Below are 13622 nucleotides of genomic sequence, written 5' to 3'. Positions count from 1 at the left end.
TATACTACAAGAACAACTCCCACGCATTTTGGTTGTTGCTATGATATTGCCTTAATATTTAGGAGGAGCCTTAAACTTAATTGTCTTGACTAACACTCCCACATTCATCAAAAAAAATTTGTATAAGGTACAAAAAATTTTTTAATAAACCAAAAGCTGTATCACAACATAATGATTTTATATTATTTTAGAGAAAAAGTCCATGATTATTTTACAGTAGAGTCTATTCACGGAGCATATACTCACTCTTCATTTCCTATCAATGTACATAGTGTACTACATAGTGAACAATTCATCTACTATGACTAACCTGAGATTCTTGAGCTAAACTAAGAGAGAAACAGAAGTAAGTGCATAGCCAGTCTTCACAATGACTTCCACTGATATTTTTGTGAACACGAATATCATGACGCAGTGTGGTACGATTATAGCAAGCATGAAGAAATGTGCACATTCCACAAAGAAAGAGGCAACCATGTTCTCCATCAGGGATTGCATTAGCATTGCGATAAATTTGAATGCAAGGACAAAAAAATGACAGCAAGCCTATCAGTGTTGGAACAAAAATGTCAGTCTTTTAGATTTAGAATTAACTTACATATTGTGCAGTCATCAAAGCAACCACATATTCCATGCTCCCAACCAGACATGATGGCTTGTTCACCGAGTTACTTCTTAGAAATTAGAGTAACAATTATCACGTTCTCACCAATATAGATCTAGTAGCGCGGACTGTCTTTGTGAAAGGCGCGCGCCGGACTTTGTGGTTATCATAGCCCTGACTAAATACTACGTGTACACTATGGAACTGGGCCAAACCCGTGCTGAGCCAGGCTGAGCTGGCCCTGCTGTACTTACCATGCTGGCCTGGTTTGGCCCAGCTCACTTTGGTTACTATTTATGCTGTGTTTACACTACAGAAGTGAGCCAAACCGTGCTGAGCCAGACTGAGCTGGCCCTGCTGTACTAGCCATGCTGGCCTGGTTTGGCCCAGCTCACTTCAGCTCAGTTTGGTTACTGTTTACACTATCAAATGAAACTGTGCTAGCCCACTTTAAACAGGGGCTGACTCAGTTAAAGAAGCTAGTGTAAACATAGCATAATACTGAGCGGTGTGGTATCTATGGTCATAGTATGTCATAATTATTTGGTCATAAATATTTTTAGTCAACCATTATAGCCCAGTAGGTTCTTTATAAATTGAGTTCTTTAGTATCTGTTATGGTTCACATTAGATTCTATTATTCATAGTCCAAATCATAGCCCTGCATGCAAGTCAAACAAAGCCGGAGCTATCCAAGCCTCTCGCTGTTTCCATGAGACCAGCAGACATCATGTTTACACAATATTCATTTTACAATGCACATGCAACATTTATAATTATTAGGATTAATTTTCTTGTTCCAGTTTTTTCGCTTTTTTAAGCTCCTTCTCAGCAAACCATGCGACACTCTTGTCACCTGCAATTGCCTTACAAAGATATAAAAATAAGATAATGCAAAGAACAATAGTAATATATACTTCATCCATTAGCTGGTCTGCTTTTGGATCAACTTTTGGCAGCTCTCTAAAAGCTTCATCACCCACAAAACAGATTTCGTGTCCATCCTTAATAATGGTTTACAATAATAATAATAATAATAATAATAATAATCATTTAGCGATTATCCTTACTGGATCAGCCAGTATGACTACTTCAACAGTAGCTTTACCCGGAGTGTCTAAGCTAACCAGTGGAGTCAATATCTTCCATCCTTTATCACTGACAGCTTTCTCAATATCAGGAAGCTTTGTAATAATCAATAATAATAATAACTCATTTACATTTAAATATACCTGAGCTCTTGGACATGAAAAAGCAATTCTTCCATATGCTTCTGCATGATCCATTGGCTCACTAATTCTCTCCAATACAAGTTTGGCCTTTAAGTTAGTTAAAAATGATGAAAAAGTAAGAAAATCATAAAATACCTGCTCAGGAGCATAGCCTAATGTGAGGAAGTTTTCGTTTTGTGCAAATATTGTCATTCCAAGGAGATCAGCCCAATAACCTTCATCATACATAATTGCAATAATAATTTCTAATGAGTACAAGTTACTTTTAGATCTCTCTAGGTCTGTGACACTCAAGCATACTGATTGAACAGGGTCTAAAGAATAATTCATGAACAATGTGCCAAATTCATCATTAAATAGAACATACCCCTTGTAGAGGAGTTTTTGTCATATAAGATAAATGTATATCCACCAGGACCATCAACCTTCAGGCTGTCGTCACTCTCCTACATAAGTACTTGTATAAGCATCAGAAAATGAAATAAAAATGGAGGATTCTCTCTTTTTCATTTTTGGCCCGAATTTGGAGCAAAATAAAAATTCATAAAAAAAATCTAAACTTGATCGAAATTAGTTCCAACTTCTACACAAAATAGTACATATATATGCATCAGAAAAGTTACAAAAATGGAGAAATCTTTCCTTTTGATTTTTGGCAAAATTAGGCTAAAGTCCAAGGGACTTTGGCCCAATTTTGGAATTGATTTACTTTGCTATACTTCATTCCTGACTGCTGTAGTTTGCTGAATGCATTTCTGGAATGTATAGATATGCACTAAAGAATAAAAACTGTTAATTTTAATTCAATTAATTTTTATGAATATTAATGAGTAGGAGTGGCTGATTAATACTTTAAAATCATTTCCTTTTTTGTACGATTTGATCCCATAATTGTAAGTGAGTTCAGCCACAAAATGAGAATCTTCTTCACCATAACCAACCATAGACTTGCTCCAAAGGCCATCATAAGGCCTTCAATTAAAAATAATAAAATAAGAATATTAAAAGTTATTATTTTTATTCTCACCCATTGCAAGCTGCCTTGCAGCCCTCATTAAATTCTTCGTGTCTCAATACCTTCATACCCAAAATATCCCGATAGAATTTAACCGTTGCATCTCTGTCTGCTATTTTGAACACATAGTGCAGTGCCCTCCTTCCACTCGCCATTTTAAGCCTTAAGTATGCGTGGGTGTTGCTATAATAGGGCGTGGCTCAAGTGTGTATTTCAGCTCTGTTGCTTTGCAAATTCGCAAATTGCCTCACTTCATCCTGGTATTGTCTCTTTGAATACATTCATGATCTACACCTTGCACTCTTTATCACGTAGCCCACTGAGGACAAAATGTTGAAGGTTTTCCTTATCTCTGCTCTCCTCCTCCTCACCTCCCAAGCTGCAAAGTATCAAAGGACTGTCAAATATGACAATGAGATACTAATTAGATGGTAAATGGAACTGGTAGCACAATTTATCACTTTATAATTTTGCTTCCCCCACCTCTCTCTTTTTAAATCCTTTACAGCCCAACTGGTGTTGAAGGAATGAAAGAGTTCCTGCAACGTGATGATGTTGACGTATGGCGTGTCACTCCTGATGGACTGGCTGACATCAGGATTAACAAAAACCTCATCCAAGGAACTGATATCATTTTAAAGCAATGCACTACAATCGCTGATGTTGAGGAATTGGTCCAACAATTTGAGAACATGACTGCATCAGTGAGACTCCATGGTCAAGCACAGCAGGAATGGCACGAGGAATATGTGAGTGTGTATTGTTATTTATCAGGTTGCCAATAATTCTTAATATAGCATAGGTATGATGAAATATATGATTGGTACAAGGAATTGGCTGAGCAATGTGGTGAACGATGCCAATTTAATTCCTCTATTGGAGGATCACTGGAAGGCCGGGTCATGCCTGCTTTTCATGTTGGAAGCCCGGCAGTTGGAAAAATATACTTCCAATGTCAGATTCATGCTCGTAAGTGAAAGTATAATTTTTACTTGTGATAAATTAGTGTTTTATATTGATGCATAATTTTCATTATGTTGTCATAGGTGAATGGATATCTGGAGCAACTTGCATGTACATAGCTGATTCCTTAACTAATAATCCTGAAGGCTTAGACATGGTAACGATGACCTAAGATCAACACTTGTGATAAATGTATTTGTAGATTTCAAAAGTTTTGGACGATGTGGAATTTATATTTGTTCCTCTTGTCAACCCTGATGGATATGAAGTAATGTAACTAATGGCTACACTATATATTAATTATTCTATACAGTATACATGGACTGGTGATCGTCTGTGGAGGAAGAATAGACGAGAAAATTCTGGATCAGCTTGTATAGGTGTAGATCTGAACAGAAACTACAATGACCACTGGAATGAGGTATATTGTGAAACAGGAAAGAATTTTAATGTCATTTTTCATACATAGGGAGGTAGTTCAAGTAATCCTTGCAGTGAGACATATCATGGTGTGAGTGCTGCCTCTGAACCAGAAACACAAAACACACAAAGCTACTTCAAGTTAGTGCTATAATTATTTTATAATATCATTTTTTTGTATTAATATTAATTCTAATAGAACCAATGGTCCTATCATAGGTGCCATTGACTGGCACTCTTATAGTCAACTTATACTGCGACCATACGGTAATCCAATATTAATATGATTTGATGCTCACTAAAATGCTGTTATAGGATGGACAAATCAAGATTCTCCTGATGAAACCCAGTTGAAGGAAATTGGTGACGAAATGAGTGAAAAAATTAAAGCTGTAAATTGAGCACACAAAATAATTCAAGTCAGACTCCAATCCATTATAATTTAGGTTTTTGGTGAAACCTACACGTCACAGAAATCCATCGGTCTTTATCCTACTAGTGGCACAGCCTCTGATTGGTAAAGAAGAATAACTGGAATAAATATTAACTAGTTCTTTCTTAGGTTTTACGGTGAGGATGCAACTTCAACAAATGGAGCCTATCGTGCTGCTGGTTATACTGTTGAACTGAGGGATACTGGATCTTATGGTTTCCTACTCCCACCAGAACAGGTACAATAGTGCACATGACAATGCAACTGTTATACTTTGTATAGATTATACCAACTGGCATGGAAAATCTTGCTGCAGTTTTGGAATTTGCACAAAGACTTATTGATGATCCGATTCCTAATCCTAATAATTCTCACAAGAAGTAAAGAGGATTAGAAACTGTATTGATATGCTACATAAAAGCTAAAATATACCCAAATAAAACTTACATAGCTGTTATTTTTATTTGCTGGTGATTTTATTAATACATAGTCATTATTTTGTGCTGAAAATCATGATTGCTGCTAGTCTATAAATGAAGCTAGTCCATTCAAGGGTGTGGCTCATTAAAAAACAGAGCAGCAAAATGGTTGAGTGGAAAGTGTTGCTGCTTTTTGTTCTCCATCTGTCTCTCTGTCAGTCTGCAAAGTATCAAAGAACAGTAAAGTACAATGATGAGATACTTATTAGATGGTAAGGAAGAACTTTACCCTTTGTCTGTGTAGTATTACTATACTCTTTCTTTCAACCAGTCCAACTAGTGTCAAAGGAATAAAAGAGTTCCTGCAACGTGATGATATTGATGTATGGCGTATCACTCCTGATGGACTGGCTGACATCAGGATTAACAAAAACCTCATCCAAGGAACTGATATCGTTACCAAGCAATGCACTGCAGTCGCTGATGTGGAAGCATTGGTCCAACAATTTGAGAACATGACTGCATCAGTGAAACTCCATGGTCAAGCACAGCAGGAATGGCACGAGGAATATGTGAGTGTGTATTGTTATTCATCAGGTTGCCAATAATTCTTAATATAGCATAGGTATGACGAAATATATACTTGGTACCGGGACTTGGCTGAGCAATGTGGTGACAGGTGCCAGTTTATTCCCTCCATTGGAAAATCGTTTGAAGACAGGGACCAGCCTGCTTTTCATGTCGGAGATCCGGTAGTTGGAAAAATATATTTCCAATGTCAGATTCATGCTCGTAAGTGAAATTAGAAGATTTTATAATTAGTGTATCTTTTTCATTACATTGTCATAGGTGAATGGATATCTGGAGCAACTTGCATGTACATAGCTGACTCCTTAACTAATAATCCTGATGGCTCATCAAGGGTAATGATGGCTTAAGATCAACACTTGTCATAAATGTATTTGTAAATTTCAAATATTCTGCAAAATGTGAAATTTATATTTGTTCCTCTTGTCAACCCTGATGGATATGAAGTAATGTAACTAATGGTTATAGTATATATTAATTATTCCATACAGTATACGTGGGATGGAGATCGTCTGTGGAGGAAGAATAGACAAGTTAATTCTGGATCAAGTTGTAGAGGTGTAGATCTGAACAGAAACTACAACGACCACTGGAATGAGGTATATTGTGAAACAGGGAAGAATTTTAATGCCACGATCCTTTTTCATGCATAGGGAGGTAGTTCAAGTAATCCTTGCAGTGAGACATATCATGGAATTGGCCCTGCCTCTGAACCTGAAACAGACCACACACAAAACTACTTCAGGTTAGTGCTATGATAATTTTATATATTATTTATTGTATTAATATTAGAAACAATGCTCCTATTATAGGTGCCATTGACTGGCACTCTTATAGTCAACTTATACTACGACGATACGGTAATTCAATATTAATATGATTTGATGCTCACTAAAATGCTTTTAGGATGGACAAATCAAGATTCTCCTGATGAAGCCCAGTTGAAGGAGATTGGTGATGAAATGAGTGCAAAAATCTTTGATGTAAATTAAACACACAAAATATTTCAAATCGGTAATCATGATTCCAATCTATTACAATTTAGGTTTTTGGTAAAACCTACACATCACAGAAATCCATTGGTCTTTATCCTACTAGTGGCACAGCCTCTGATTGGTAAAGGACAATAACTGAAGAAAAATTGACCAGTTCTTTTTAGGTTTTATGGTGAAGACGCTACTTTAACAAATGGAGCCTATCGTGCTGCTGGTTATACTGTTGAACTGAGGGATACTGGGTCTTATGGTTTCCTACTTCCACCAAAGGAGGTACAATAGTGCACATGAAAATGCAGCTATTATAATTTCTTTACAGATTATACCAACTGGTATGGAGAATCTTGAAGGAGTTTTGGAATTCGCAGAAAGGCTCATTGCTGCTCCAATTCCTAATCCTTATAATTCTCACAAGAAATAAAGAGGATTAGAAACTGTAGATATGCCACATAAAAGCTAAAACATACCCTAAATAAACTTGCATATAGCTTTTACTTTTATCTGCTGATGATTTTTATCAACACATAGTCATTATTTTGTGCTAAAAATCATGATTATAGATCTAGTCTATCCAAGGGTGTGGCTCATTGAAAAACAGAGCAGCAAATTTTTTTGAATCTGTCATAGTCGGAGCTAATAATAGTGACAATAAAATGAGTAAATGATTAAGAAAAAGAGTCAATAAAAGATTTAATACACGAAAGAGACCGAGACATTTTCACAAATGGTAGTAGAGATGGTTGAGTGGAAAGTGTTGCTGCTTTTTGTTCTTCATTTGTCTCTCTGTCAGTCTGCAAAGTACCAAAGAACAGTAAAGTACAATGATGAGATACTTATTAGATGGTAAGGAAGAACTTTACCCTTTGTGTGTGTGTGTGTGTAGTATCACTATCTACTCTTTCTTTCAACCAGCCCAACTGGTGTTGAAGGAATGAAAGGGTTCCTGCAACGTGATGATGTTGATGTATGGCGTGTCACTCCTGATGGACTAGCTGACATCAGGATTAGCAAAAACCTCATTCAAGGGACTGATATCGTTGCAAAGCAATGTACTGCAGTCGCTGATGTTGAGGTATTGGTCCAACAATTTGAGAGCATGACAGCATCGGTAAAACTCCACGGTCAAGCACAGCAGGAATGGCATGAGGAATATGTGAGTGTGTATTGTTATTTATCAGGCTGCCAATAATTCTTAGTATAGGGGACCTGATAGCAGGCCCGCTGAGAGAAGACATGGGGCCCAGGGGAAGATTAAAATTAGGGGCCCTTTGCAATAATGAAAAAAATTACAAATTAAATGACAAGAACTACCAATGCTCAAATATGACCGAAAATTGATTGACTGACTTAGGAACACTAGCAATTAAAAGCAAACTTGCAGAACAGCTAAATTTTGATTATATCATGGATCATTTTGCTAGTTTAAAAACCAGAAAGGCACATGTTTAATCATGTATTAAAAGATGACTTATTATACTTTAATTATAATGTATATTATTATGGGGCCCTCTGAAGTGAGGGGCCCAGGGGATTTATCCCCTGCTTCCCCCCCCTCTCAGTGGGCCTGCCTGATAGGAGTAGTAGTAGGAGTAGGAGTAGGAGTAGTAGTAGGAGTTGAGACTAAAGGCCTTTCTACAGTTGCAATGCAAAAGTTCAAACTGGTTCAGAAGTGAAGCCCATTCAATGCGCATCAGGTGTGAAATGACTGGTACAGGTTCCAAACCAGTTCAATGCGCCTAGTGTAGAAAAGCCTTAAATGCGTGGGTGGATAGAGTCAGCCACCCACGCAGCCATTATTATTAAAAAGTAGGAGCAGCTATAGTAAGAAGGTAAAGACTTGTATAGGCAATTTAAATGATTTTAACAATAAATTTAAGTTACTTTCATGAGTTAATTTAAGTTGTTTTATAAATTGGAGGACTACTTTTCCTTCATTGAATACACAAAATTAATGTATAGGTAAACACTATGCAGTCTTTAATGGTATCTCATTAGACTGATCCATTATCCATAACCTTCTGATTAAGTATTTGATCTATTGTTATCATTGTTACCATTTCTATTATGATTAGATTATTCTGGTCAAGTATTTAGACCTTTGTTTTACATCCATATACCTGATTTAGTGCATTTTCTCTTTCTCTCACTTTGACTCTTTTGTCTATCCTTTTTCTTGCTTGATAATTTTTTCTGTGATATTGTGTTGGTTAAGTTCTTGCACATTATAGACAAACAGTAACATAGCTAGTATGTACAACAATGCATGATTTATCAAAAAGTTATAGTTAAGATACATGGTTGACCTACAAAAATTAAAGAAATAATTATGTGACAATTTAGTACACTTAAGAAGTGTAATGTAAGATGTACTACAGTATGGAAATTCTAATAATGGAGTAAATTTGATTTATTTTAGCTTTTGTTTAAGTTGTTCTTATGAAGAATAATATTTAAATACACAATGGAAATAACAAAAATTTAATATCTTAGACTAGTTATACTATAAATATTTGACTATAATCATTACAACTACACACCACATATTCTACTCTGCTCCTGCTTTTATTATTCACTTAGTGTGTGGACCCACGCATTTTAGTCTCAACTCCTACCATTACTCCTGCTTTTATTGGGTCCCTAATGTAGCATAGGTATGATGAAATATATGCTTGGTACCGGGAATTAGCTGAGCAATGTGGTGACAGGTGCCAGTTTATTCCCTCCATTGGAAAATCAGTAGAAGACAGGGACTTGCCTGCTTTTCATGTCGGAAATCCGGTAGTTGGAAAAATATATTTCCAATGTCAGAGTCATGCTCGTAAGTGAAATTAGAAGATTTTATAATTAGTGTATCTTTTTCATTATAATGTCAAAAGGTGAATGGATATCTGGAGCAACTTGCATGTACATAGCTGATTCCTTAACAAATAATCCTGATGGCTCAGAAAGGGTAATGAATGGCTTAAGATCAACACTTGTCACAAATGTATTTGTAGATTTCAAATATTCTGCAAAATGTGGAAATTATATTTGTTCCTCTTGTCAACCCTGATGGATATGAAGTAATGTAACTATAATGGCTACAGTAAATATTAATTATTCTATACAGTATAGCTGGAATGGAGATCGTCTGTGGAGGAAGAATAGACAAGTTAATTCTGGATCAAGTTGTAGAGGTGTAGATCTGAACAGAAACTACAATGATCACTGGAATCAGGTATATTGTGAAACAGGAAAGAATTTTAATGTCCTTTTTCATGCATAGGGAGGTAGCTCAAGTAATCCTTGCAATGATAAATATCATGGAGCTAGTGCTGCTTCTGAACCGGAGACACAACACACGCAAAACTACTTCAGGTTAGTGCTTAGTCTCGCCATGCCCCTTCGCTACCTGCAGGTAGCGAAGGGGCATGGCGAGACTAGTTAGTGCTATAATTATTACATATATTATTTATTGTATTAATATTTAATAGAGACAATGGTCCTATTTTAGGTGCCATTGACTGGCACTCTTTTAGTCAACTTATACTGCGACCATACGGTAATCCAATATTAATATAATTTGATGCTCACTAAGATGCTTTTAGGATGGACAAATCAAGATTCTCCTGATGAAGCCCAGTTAAAGGAGATTGGTGATGAAATGAGTGCAAAAATCTTTGATGTAAATTAAACACACGAAATAATTCAAATCGGTAATCATGATTCCAATCCATTACAATTTAGGTTTTTGGTAAAACCTACACGTCACAGAAAGTCATTGATCTTTATCCAACTAGTGGCATAGCCTCTGATTGGTAATGAACTATAAGTGAAAAACTATTGATTAGTTTTTTTAGGTTTTACGGTGAGGATGCTACTTCAACGAATGGAGCCTATCGTGCTGCTGGTTATACTCTTGAACTGAGGGATACTGGAGAATATGCTTTCCTACTACCACCAGAAGAGGCATAATAATTCACATGACAATGCAGCTTTTATAATTTCTTTACAGATTATACCAACTGGCATGGAAAATCTCGAAGGAGTTTTGGAATTTGCAGAAAGACTCATTGCTGCTCCAATTCCTAATCCTTATAATTCTCACAAGAAATAAAGAGGATTAGAAACTTTGTAGATATGCTACATATAAAAGCTAAAAATACTCTAAATAAACTTGCACAGCTGTTATTTTCATCTGCTGATGATTTGTATTAATATACATAGTCATTATTTTGTGCTGAAAATCATGATTATAGATCTATAGTCTATCCAAGGGTGTGGCTCATTAAAAAACAGAGCAGCAAAATGGTTGAGTGGAAAGTGTTGCTGCTTTTTGTTCTTCATTTGTCTCTCTGTCAGTCTGCAAAGTACCAAAGAACAGTAAAGTACAATGATGAGATACTTATTAGATGGTAAGGAAGAACTTAGTCCTTTACGTGTGTCTAGTTTCATCATACTCTTTTTCGAACCAGCCCAACTGGTTTTGAAGGAATGAAAGAGTTCCTGCAAAGTGATGATGTTGATGTATGGCACTTCACTTCTGAGGGCATGGCTGACATCAGGATTAAGAAAGACTTGGTCCAGGGAGCTGGTACTTATAAAGAAGCAACCAAGGAATGTGTTACGATTGCTAGTATTGAAGATTTGGTACATCAATTTGAAGTTAATAACACAAGAAATAAAGTTGGAGATGATCTCTGGTTTGAAGATTACGTGAGTACCAGCATAGTTTTTAAATCATGCACTAAGCAAGTTTTTGAATCTTTTATAGCATGGATATGATGAAATATATGAATGGTATAAGGACCTAGCTGAAGAGCACAGTGAGATATGTAGGTTTGTGCCATCAATTGGGGAATCACTTGAAGGAAGAGCACAACCAGCAGTTCACATTGGTATTGAAACTGGTCAAGAGAAACTTAAAATATATTTCCAATGTCAGATTCATGCACGTGAGTCATTCGTGGTATAAAAAGGACTAATATTCATCTTTGTGCTCTAGGAGAATGGATATCTGGAGCTACATGTATGTACATGGCAAACTACCTTGTAACAAGTACAGAGGAAAGAGTAAGTGATTTTATTAATTACATCACTATTACTATAGCATTTACATATAAGCACCTTAATTGGTTTTGGGCTTACAATACTTGTAGTGGGCTGGCTTCATGCTTCTAAATTCACTGCATAATCATACTTGAAATAACTATTGTGTAGGTGAAAAATATTTTAGAAAGGGTGGAGTTCATATTTGTCCCTTTTGTGAATCCTGATGGATATGAAGTAAGTCACTGGATTGTGAAGTATATGATACTACATGCTGTATTTTGTACAATGCAGTATACAAGGAGTAACGACAGGCTCTGGAGGAAGAACAGAAGTGTTAATGAAGGCTCAAGTTGCAGAGGTGTTGATCTTAACAGAAACTATAATGAGCACTGGAGTGAGGTGATTATTATTATGCATAACATACCACTCATGCAATTCTCCTCGTTGTGTACTGTAGGGAGGTAGTTCTGATAATCCTTGCAGTGAAACATATCATGGTCCTAGTGCTGCCTCTGAACCAGAGACACAAAACACACAAAACTACTTCAGGTTAGCCACAGGCTATTCTGTCCTAATATAATGACAGTGCCATGAACATACAGAGCTAATGCTCCTGTTATTGGTGCAATTGACTGGCACTCTTACAGTCAGCTCATCATGCGACCATACGGTACAGCACAGTGTTATTGTTGAATATTGTAATGAGGCTTTGTATAGGCTGGACTTATGAAGACTCTCCGGATGATGCTGCTATGAAGGAAGTCGGCGATGCTGTCAGTGCTGCCATATATGAAGTAAGGCTTTTATTATTATTATTATTATTATTATTGTTGTTATTATTATCGTTATTATTATTGTAATTATTATCATGTCATTGAACTAATACAAGGTTCATGGAAAAACATATACGTCACAAAAGAAAATTGGTCTCTACCCAACTAGTGGAACTGCTTCAGATTGGTAAAGCTATTCATTTACACCATTTATATATTGGTCACTAGGTGCTATGGGGAAGATGCATCATCAACCAATGGAGGCTACAGAGCAGCTGGCTATAGTTTTGAGCTAAGAGATACTGGGCAATATGGATTCCTATTGCCACCAGATCAAGTAAGATCTTTAAATGCAATATTAAAGTAGATCTAATCATGTCATTTTGTGGTAGATTATTCCTACTGGTGAAGAAAATGCTGCTGGTGCTCTGGTCTTTGCTGAAATGCTTGCAGACAATCCTTTAAAATATGAAGAATAATTTATGCTTTAAAAAATTATTATTGCTATTTTTGCTGAAAAGAATTTTTGGGCGTGGCTGGTCATGCTGAGCTAGCTTCATCTAGCTAGCTTGCTTTGCTTTGCAATGAATTCAACTTCAGCCATGAAAGTGCTACTTCTTGCTTTTCTCTTTGGGATCTCCCAGGCTGCAAAGTATCAGAGAACAGTCAAATACAATGATGAAATACTCATCAGATGGTAAGCATTTCTATGTGAGAATCATGCATAGTGCTCCTTTGCTTCCAGCCCAACTGGTGTTGAAGGAATAAAAAATTTCTTACAAAGTGATGATGTTGATATATGGCGTGTAACTCCTGACGGTATGGCTGACATCAGGATTGACAAGCACTTGCTTCAAGAGAATTACACTGAAGCACAGACCAAATGTTCAATGGTTGCCAATGTGGAGGCACTGGTGCAGGAGTTTGAAAAAATGACTACCAGGACCAAAAAGAAAGGTCTAAAAGATACATGGTTTGAGGAATATGTGAGTTAACAATATAAAAAGTTATTATCTATGTATATTCTTGATAGCACACATATGAAGAAGGTGTAGCATGGTACAGGGAGCTTTGCAGTGAGAGTGGGAAGTGCAGATACACTGAGAGTATTGGGAAATCAATTGAAGGTCGGGACCAGCCTGCCATCCA

General features: G+C 36.4%; 4 protein-coding genes and 2 long non-coding RNA genes across 7 annotated transcripts in view; 4 read left to right on the top strand and 2 right to left on the bottom strand.

Annotated features, from left to right (window-relative positions):
- Positions 1–70: 70 nt before the first annotated feature.
- On the bottom strand, positions 71–727 carry LOC109581483 (protein PLANT CADMIUM RESISTANCE 2-like). Its single transcript, XM_019995611.1, has 3 exons — positions 599–727; positions 311–546; positions 71–256 (listed from the first exon to the last, which is right to left on the bottom strand). Exons 1-3 carry the CDS (start codon positions 648–650, stop codon positions 224–226), a joined length of 321 nt encoding a protein of 106 aa, XP_019851170.1. The 5' UTR covers positions 651–727; the 3' UTR covers positions 71–223.
- A 607-nt stretch (positions 728–1334) lies between these two features.
- On the bottom strand, positions 1335–3025 carry LOC100634521 (glyoxalase domain-containing protein 4-like). Its single transcript, XM_003386038.3, has 10 exons — positions 2864–3025; positions 2688–2808; positions 2546–2611; positions 2204–2282; positions 2100–2150; positions 1972–2051; positions 1837–1923; positions 1675–1788; positions 1522–1608; positions 1335–1470 (listed from the first exon to the last, which is right to left on the bottom strand). Exons 1-10 carry the CDS (start codon positions 3004–3006, stop codon positions 1390–1392), a joined length of 909 nt encoding a protein of 302 aa, XP_003386086.1. The 5' UTR covers positions 3007–3025; the 3' UTR covers positions 1335–1389.
- A 98-nt stretch (positions 3026–3123) lies between these two features.
- Positions 3124–10784, top strand: LOC100634394 (carboxypeptidase B-like). 2 transcript variants are annotated; one of them, XM_019995610.1, is made up of 12 exons: positions 3124–3282; positions 3360–3600; positions 3649–3820; positions 3898–3971; positions 4017–4082; positions 4128–4235; positions 4284–4375; positions 4434–4501; positions 4550–4626; positions 4681–4751; positions 4797–4905; positions 10664–10784. In XM_019995610.1, exons 1-12 carry the CDS (start codon positions 3182–3184, stop codon positions 10763–10765), a joined length of 1281 nt encoding a protein of 426 aa, XP_019851169.1. In that variant the 5' UTR covers positions 3124–3181; the 3' UTR covers positions 10766–10784. The 2 variants fall into 2 exon arrangements, with proteins under 2 accessions (XP_019851169.1, XP_003386085.1); XM_003386037.2 differs by lacking the exon at positions 10664–10784 and adding an exon at positions 4950–5192 and having other exon boundaries at positions 3125–3282.
- LOC109581481 (uncharacterized) lies at positions 5786–6643 on the top strand. The gene is made up of 6 exons (XR_002184652.1): positions 5786–5878; positions 5936–6120; positions 6166–6273; positions 6328–6419; positions 6467–6534; positions 6581–6643. It is a non-coding gene; the product is annotated as an uncharacterized LOC109581481 (long non-coding RNA).
- Positions 10146–10439, top strand: LOC109581482 (uncharacterized). The gene is made up of 3 exons (XR_002184653.1): positions 10146–10210; positions 10257–10333; positions 10396–10439. It is a non-coding gene; the product is annotated as an uncharacterized LOC109581482 (long non-coding RNA).
- Positions 10785–10928: 144 nt separating the features above from the next.
- The window catches only part of LOC100634019 (carboxypeptidase A4-like), a 3906-nt gene continuing 1212 nt past the window's right edge, over positions 10929–13622 (top strand). Inside the window, exons 1-14 of the mRNA XM_011405203.2 lie at positions 10929–11063; positions 11124–11364; positions 11423–11603; positions 11654–11721; positions 11869–11934; positions 11992–12099; positions 12158–12249; positions 12303–12370; positions 12418–12494; positions 12590–12660; positions 12702–12810; positions 12866–12949; positions 13118–13170; positions 13219–13459. Coding sequence (XP_011403505.2) covers positions 10957–11063; positions 11124–11364; positions 11423–11603; positions 11654–11721; positions 11869–11934; positions 11992–12099; positions 12158–12249; positions 12303–12370; positions 12418–12494; positions 12590–12660; positions 12702–12810; positions 12866–12949; positions 13118–13170; positions 13219–13459 — 1566 coding nt within the window. The 5' untranslated portion in view covers positions 10929–10956. The remainder of the gene's footprint in view (positions 11064–11123; positions 11365–11422; positions 11604–11653; positions 11722–11868; positions 11935–11991; positions 12100–12157; positions 12250–12302; positions 12371–12417; positions 12495–12589; positions 12661–12701; positions 12811–12865; positions 12950–13117; positions 13171–13218; positions 13460–13622) is intronic.

This window comes from Amphimedon queenslandica, unplaced genomic scaffold (assembly GCF_000090795.2).
Source record: "Amphimedon queenslandica unplaced genomic scaffold, v1.1 AMPQUscaffold_13437, whole genome shotgun sequence".
Classification (NCBI taxonomy): Eukaryota; Metazoa; Porifera; class Demospongiae; order Haplosclerida; family Niphatidae; genus Amphimedon; species Amphimedon queenslandica.
Note: the sequence above shows the minus strand (reverse complement) of the source record. Positions and strands in the feature narration are given on the sequence as shown.

Coding starts and splice junctions, on each gene's coding strand:
- LOC109581483 (XM_019995611.1), bottom strand. CDS start 650: ATGTCTGGTTGGGAGCATGGAATATGTGGTTGCTTTGATGACTGCACA. Junction 547..598: donor CTTTGATGACTGCACAATAT/GTAAGTTAATTC, acceptor CAACACTGATAG/GCTTGCTGTCATTTTTTTGT. Junction 257..310: donor GTTTAGCTCAAGAATCTCAG/GTTAGTCATAGT, acceptor GTACATTGATAG/GAAATGAAGAGTGAGTATAT.
- LOC100634521 (XM_003386038.3), bottom strand. CDS start 3,006: ATGGCGAGTGGAAGGAGGGCACTGCACTATGTGTTCAAAATAGCAGAC. Junction 2,612..2,687: donor AAAAAGGAAATGATTTTAAA/GTATTAATCAGC, acceptor TTTATTCTTTAG/TGCATATCTATACATTCCAG. Junction 1,609..1,674: donor TAGTCATACTGGCTGATCCA/GTAAGGATAATC, acceptor ACCATTATTAAG/GATGGACACGAAATCTGTTT.
- LOC100634394 (XM_019995610.1), top strand. CDS start 3,182: ATGTTGAAGGTTTTCCTTATCTCTGCTCTCCTCCTCCTCACCTCCCAA. Junction 3,601..3,648: donor AGGAATGGCACGAGGAATAT/GTGAGTGTGTAT, acceptor TTCTTAATATAG/CATAGGTATGATGAAATATA. Junction 4,627..4,680: donor TGAGTGAAAAAATTAAAGCT/GTAAATTGAGCA, acceptor ATTATAATTTAG/GTTTTTGGTGAAACCTACAC.